This window comes from Syngnathus leptorhynchus, chromosome 10 (assembly GCF_054491065.1).
Source record: "Syngnathus leptorhynchus isolate UIUO chromosome 10, UIUO_Slep, whole genome shotgun sequence".
Classification (NCBI taxonomy): domain Eukaryota; kingdom Metazoa; phylum Chordata; class Actinopteri; order Syngnathiformes; family Syngnathidae; genus Syngnathus; species Syngnathus leptorhynchus.
In genome coordinates, this window is record NC_141204.1 from 12,468,012 (window position 1) to 12,474,645 (window position 6,634).

Genomic DNA, 6,634 nt, shown 5'->3' on the forward strand with positions numbered 1-6,634 from the left:
TCTCGACCACACCACCGTACCCGATTTGCCAAATCTGACAGGCTGTCCAAAGCTGAGTGCGGTTCCACTTGGACGGTTCCGAAAGCTTCCGCTCGGAAGCCTTTTTGCGTGATCGGGGAGTCGAGAAGGCTGGAAGATTGTGGACGCGTGCAGTCAGTCGCGTTCACAATCACCGCTCATTCACGACTCCTGGATCACAAGATGTTCGCATTATGTATTCAATTTCAACAATATGGAATTGTCGACATCGGGCTTGAGTCGCAATCCATGAAGATGTTTTTATCTGATGCGGTTTAATCGTCGACTCCCTGAGTTGTTTCCGCATTCTCCCTCAAGATCATCAGGGGGGGCGCGTGGCAGACTCCCTGAAATGCGGATGCCCTCTGTCTGCCTCCTGGTGCGGGTGACGTCAGTGGGCTGTGCCCTTCCTGTCTTTGGCCCTCAGGTGGACGTTGACGTGCCGCCGCCGCTCGTCGCTGCGCGCAAACTTCCTCCCGCAGGTGTCGCAGGAGAAGGGCTTCTCACCGGTGTGCGTGCGGACGTGCGTGGTCAGGTGGTCGCTGCGGCCGAAGGCGCGCATGCAGATGCGGCACTGGAAGGGCTTGTGGCCCGTGTGAATGCGCAGGTGGCGGCTCAGCTCGTCCGAGCGCGAGAAGCGCCGTTCACAGGCCTCGGCCGGGCACGCGTACGGCCGCTGGTGCACGGGCGTCTTGCTGGGCCGGCACGGGTACTTGCGCGGGCGCAGGATGGGCCTGTAGGGGGGCGAGCGCACGCCACATAACTGCATGCGCTCAAATTGGCTTTCCCCTCAAAAATGCCCCCATTTTATAAGGAGGAAAATGAACCCTCTCTCATGCTGTCCATGTGCACGGCAATAACGTAACGTGAGCAATGAAATTGGCCTCCAAATGGCCTCGGGCACGCTTTATAAATAAATTCTTATTTCACTATTTTGCAATATTCATCAGAAAAAGTGTGTTTAGACTAGTACAAGGAGAAACAAGGTTGCCTTAAGAAATGCTGGCGCCACACAATTTGGAGCACAGCTTACGTATTTACATATCAACTGCCAAAGGCAATTTAGGTTGGATTTTTGAACCACTCAAAGAGCTTAAAACAAGTGCTGGCATTTCTCCTTGTAAACCCAATGAAAGGACATTAAAGATCATTTAAAAAGGAAAGAAATAATCCAAATTAAGTTAAAAAATAGGAGGTCCTTCAGTTGGACTGGAATTTTTGGTCAGTACCTGAGCGGGAGGTTGTGGTGGGCCGGCAAGGCGGCGGCGCACAGCTGGGCCTCGGTGACGGAGGAAGTCATCATCGGTGGCGGCGGCAGTGTGGGCGGTGGGGTGCCCAGAGTGAAATTCCGGATTGTGTTGAGTGGTGTGAGTGGAGGGGCCACACGGAGGGAGTCCAAGGCGTATGCCGCCTCTGACCTCCGGTCCGGGAAGGTGGCCTGTGGGGCATAGACTCCCGCCACGCCGTAGTCAGCCACCAGCGGGGCTTTTGGCGCCGAGTTATAGGCTGGTGCCATGTGATAGGCCACCGCGCTGCAGGTGGGTACAGCCAGGTAACCCTCATCGGAGGATTCCTGGTACACGTCACTGCTGCACGTGTACGACGAGGGCGGGTGGAGGTGCACGTGCGTGCAAGGAGGCGCGTACATGTGGTTGATGTCAGGTTGGCTGTGCATCATGACGTCCGACTCTGCAGGTGAGGTGACCTCTGCTCTGACCACTGCAGCAGTCCACGCTCGTCCTCCGTCCACGCCCAACTGCACGGGGTGCACGCGAATAGTTGATCCGTAGTGCGCAAATGGACGATCACCTGAATGTGTGACAGACAGACAGACAGACAGACAGGTTGTCAAGCGACAGGCGCGTGGAAGCCGGGGTGGACTTTTGTTGTCAAAAGCTTAGCGAACCATCGTCTTGCACATTCCTTTGCGCTTCTTGTCTTTTTCTCTCTTCGGGTGTGATGGGAAAGGTGAACATGCGCTCTACGGAGCCCATTAAGGTGCTCATCGTGACGGCACATGAAAAAAAGCCATGCATGCATGCTGGCGAAATCCTGCGTGGGTGGCTTTTAAATTGAATCAGTGACGTCACTGACCGTTTGTGGACACCGGCCTTGGTGCCAGCGTGCACTTTCAAAACAATGAGCAGCATCGTCGCAACGGCCAGGAACAGCGATTCATGACATTACGCAAGATGAGGCATTTTGCATCAATGCGCCCATCCGATCCAGCCCATCACATCTCTTGCCGAATGCGTCATGGACAAGACACTTTAATCAAATGAAATGAGAATTTGTCTCATGATTTAAAAAGAGAAATACTTTTTTGCTTTTCAGTTGAAAATATAGTCATCAATTGTAGGATTTCATGTAATTAGTCAGAACCTGAGGAATTTGACTAGCACGTTTTGACCTCTAAAACAAGTCATTGGACTCCGCCTGTCACCTGAAGCAAGAGTCGTCGCTTTGTTTTCATCACATTGTAACTTTGCTTTTTTTTATAGCGTGGCAGCAACGCTTATGCAGGAAAGGCCCAAACGAAGGAGAGGCCTATTTTCAGGCGGCAGGTGACAATGCAAATGCCCTGCGGGGCGCATTGAAGAAGACGACAGCGGGTTGCGGGTGGGTACCCCGATCCCTGCCCCCCAGCTCGCTTGCGTGCGCTCGCCATTAAGCAGAAGCGCTGGCGAGTCTCTCACATGCACCTCAGCTGAACATGCATGCGCAGCATGCGCTCACGGCCTTTTCAACGCCCACGCCTCCAAAAATGTTGCAGCATGGCCATTGTGGCTGTGTGGCGCACCGCCCACCCGCTGCCAGATGGGGGCTTGGTCATCACACAAACGTGCACGCACACACACGCGCACGCACACACACACAAACACACATTCTTGGAGCTCAAAGCCTCCCACACGTACACGCACTATTTCTCTTTATGCCTGTGAGATGCACTATTGGTGCAAACACACACGGAGAGCTCCATGGGGACGATACCCCGCTTCCACCCTTCGCCCACGCGCCTGGGGAAGATGTGGGGGGGTTGGTTTTGTGTTTGGTGGCCGGAGCGTCAGCCGGGGTTCCGGCAGCTAGCGAACCGCAGCGTGCCGATTAATCATCTGTCATCAACGCTTGTAGTGAATATGGATCTTTGTCTGGCCCCAAGCCGCTCTCATCTGCAAACGCGGCAAAGGAAGGGGTCGACAGACCTTCTGCCTATCACGTTTGCTACGCAGCACCTGAGCCTTGGGGCGACGCATCGCGGCTGGCGGCTGCTCAGCTTAGATCGCAGGCGCCGACCGACATTTGCTAGCTCAAATTTGAAAGGTCGTCTGAATGAATGTATTTATTCCTCCGGACAGCCTGTTGTGGTCATTTGGTGCTGTTTCGCTTGCCTGTACTGTTTCCAGTGAGTGCTTCCAGGATATTCATTTTTTTGTCCAATCAGATTTCAGCTGCTGCGTGTTGCCATGTCACTCTAATCTGCCCTGGGCCTTCCCAATCACTTCCGCTGCCCCATGGAACTTTATGATAGGGCTGCAACTAATGTGCATTTGGATAACCATCATAATCTAACACGGATGGACTTTTCCAGATGTTCTCGGTGGGCTCAACTCATTGAAAAGATTCCCTTTCCTCTTTGCTGTACAAATGAAATTTTCAGTTTTGTGGCCTAGTGGTAGAGTGTCCGCCCTAAGACTGGAAGGTTGTGGATTCAAACCCCGGTCGGGTCATACTAAGGACTATAAAAATGGGACCCATTGCCTCCCTGCTTGGCACTCAGCAATAAGGGTTGGAATTGAGGGGTGAGAACACCAAGAATGATTCCCGAGCGCGACACCGCTGCTGCTTACTGCTCCCCTCTCCCCCAGGGGATGGATCAAAATCTCACCGGAATGGGTTAAATGCAGAGGACAAATTTCACCACACCTGGATGTGTGTGTGTGACAATCATTGGGACTTTTTTCAATTGTCAATGTCAAATATGGCCCGGCCCGTTCATTTCCTTGGAAGGAGTGCAACCACATCCATTTGTTAACTGCCCTTCCATTCTCAGTAAAACGTGAAAACACTTGTGTGACTTTGCGTGTTTGATCCACCGTTTTAAATTCAAATAGGAACTTGATTGATGAGCTCCATTCAGCACAATTCAACTCAGATCTGCCACTCAAAATGTTCTTGTTGCTCTCATCTCACTGATGATTCAACTTTGCAAACCAATCAATCCTTCAACATGTTAGTGATGAGAAATTTGTTATTTTGAACTCCAAAGTGATTGAATAGGAAGATTAAATTAAAATTTTCATCTCCATTTGTCACTATTCAATTTGGTCATGCTGCTAAAAACGTTCTTGGTAGTCCTGTCTCCAAAGAGAACTCAGCGTGAGTGATTTGAGTCAACTCGAGTGATGTGAAGCAAAGGAGAGCCTCTGCAAAAGCTTTCCATTTCAGTTCACGACCTTCAATTTGGAGGAGATAGCTGCATTTAAATCCTACAAGACCATCGGTCCCATACTCCACTTGTAATGTTTCCATCAGGTTTCAGCATGACCCAAAACATGCCACTCACCTCAGCAGTGCTCCGTTTCCTCTTCTCGTTCTCCTTCTTGGTGGGGCGGTCTCGGGGATCTCACGACCCGACTGCTTGGCGGCAGAAGCACAAAGAGAGCGGCCGGGACGTCCGGATGAGGAACACCGAGAAGCAGGAGGTTGAGGGAGGCCCCGGCGCAAAGTTGTTGGTCATCGTCACCCGGGTCCGAGTGGGCTGTGGCCACAAAAAGCCCAGAAGAAGAGGAGGAGGAGGAGGAGGGGCATCAGGACCAACAATACGATTGTTCCATGCTCACATTGAAAATTGTTAATTTGGAGTTTCTTCATCCCATTGCTCACACAATTCCATTTATTAGCTACATGGCCATTCGTGACCTTCTCGCTTAGATCAAGGGCTGCATGAACAACTCCCTATGTACATGATCTCTGTTTTTCGATTTTTTGACAAATGGGAGATTTTCCTTCTTTTTTCAACACATTTTTTATTTTCCATCTCTCAAGGACTGGTTACTATTTCAACAGGGAGTGACCGCGCTGATAAAATGAAGCAGCTCCAAGCTGATCTGGCATCACAACAGCGATTCTTCACGCGGGGCTGAGTCAAAAGTAAATATTACTAAACCAATCGGTGAAGTGACCCTGTTAATACTGTTGATGTTATGAACCTGTAGATGTGACACAAACAATTACTTTCTGAAAGATATTGTAAAATTCACTTGTTTTAAGTTTTAATAACAGACAACTTTGCATTACCGTAATTTTCGGACTATAAGTCACTCCGGAGTATAAGTCGCACCAGCCATAAAATGCACAATAAAGTGGAAAAAAAACATATATAAGTCGCACCGGAGTATAAGTCACACTTTTGGGGCAAATTTATTTGTCAAAATCCAACACCAAAAACAGACATGAACCAGTAACAATAGGCTAAACGATAGGGTATGCTAACGTGACATATACACAAACGAGGCCTGACGTAACATTTAGAGTTATTCAAGTAAGTATTATGTAAATAACATGTTTATCAAACCATCTGTGTCACTCCAATTCATTAAATCCATCGATCGTGCTTTATGTAAACAATGCCGCGTATGCGCCGCATATGCTGACGTCGGACCCGTTGTAAGTTGTATTTCTAATTATTCCACAGACCCATATAACGATATATAAAGTATATTTCAAATAACTATCATATTAAAACAATATTATCAAACCATCTGTGTCACTCCAAATCATTAAATCCATCAATCAAATTCCTTGTTCTTTATGTCAACAACGCCGCGCGTGCGCTGCAGAGATCTAGTATATAACTAGATTATAGCGTTAACAAAGTACCAGGAAAGACGTGGGTTTGGTAAACGGCTCTTTATTTAACAAAACAAGAGTTCAACGAGCCAACAACTACTGAACTTCCATCAACGGAGGTGAAAGAAAGCTCCATAGAATATGACCGGGCGTGCGTAAAAGCCATGTCCGAACCCCATCCACCGTCCCCGGACAGCCACCCGGCCGAGCGCAGGCCCCCGACTTCCATCCACGGAGGTGAAAGAGAGCTCCCGTCGAGAAGGACCGGGCGTGCGTAAAAGCCATAATAGTTTTTCAAACCTTCAGTGACACTCCAAATCATTAAATCCTTCAAACTCTTTGTCCTCCGTGTCACAAACAAAGCCGCTAATGATGCCGGTAGTACGTGGGGCCCTTCGTCATCTTCGTCATCCCGTGATCGAATCCTTTGTCCTTTATGTAAACAACCGCAGCGGGCACCAGTGACGTCACTTGCAGTTCAAATGACAGTAATCCCTTGCTACATCGCGGTTTGTTTATTGCGGTTTCACTACATCGCGGATTTTTGAATTTTGAAAATGTAATATAATATATAATATATAAGTCGCTCCTGAGTATAAGTCGCCCCCCCCACCCAAACTATGAAAAAACCCTGCGACTTATAGTCCGAAAATTATGGTACTTATAACTCCTGTTTAAAATGTTCATGAGGCAAAAATAATTTTAAATGCATATAAATTTAAGGTATTTCATACAGTTTGTTCAATGTTATCTGACTCTTCAGAAT

The 6,634-nt window shown here is 48.7% G+C and overlaps 1 protein-coding gene across 1 annotated transcript; it reads right to left on the reverse strand.

The window, feature by feature from the left end:
* Positions 1-409: 409 nt before the first annotated feature.
* On the reverse strand, positions 410-2,024 carry LOC147050495 (E3 SUMO-protein ligase EGR2-like). Its single transcript, XM_085922605.1, has 3 exons — positions 1,925-2,024; positions 1,248-1,827; positions 410-752 (listed from the first exon to the last, which is right to left on the reverse strand). Exons 1-3 carry the CDS (start codon positions 2,022-2,024, stop codon positions 410-412), a joined length of 1,023 nt encoding a protein of 340 aa, XP_085778731.1.
* Between the last annotated feature and the right edge of the window lie 4,610 nt (positions 2,025-6,634).

Excerpts from the sequence above, each read along its gene's own strand:
- LOC147050495 (XM_085922605.1), bottom strand. The coding sequence starts at position 2,024 with ATGAGCACCTTAATGGGCTCCGTAGAGCGCATGTTCACCTTTCCCATC. Across the intron at positions 1,828-1,924 it reads AAGGAATGTGCAAGACGATG|GTGATCGTCCATTTGCGCAC; the intron begins GTTCGCTAAGCT and ends TCACACATTCAG. Across the intron at positions 753-1,247 it reads CACCACAACCTCCCGCTCAG|GCCCATCCTGCGCCCGCGCA; the intron begins GTACTGACCAAA and ends GCCCCCCTACAG.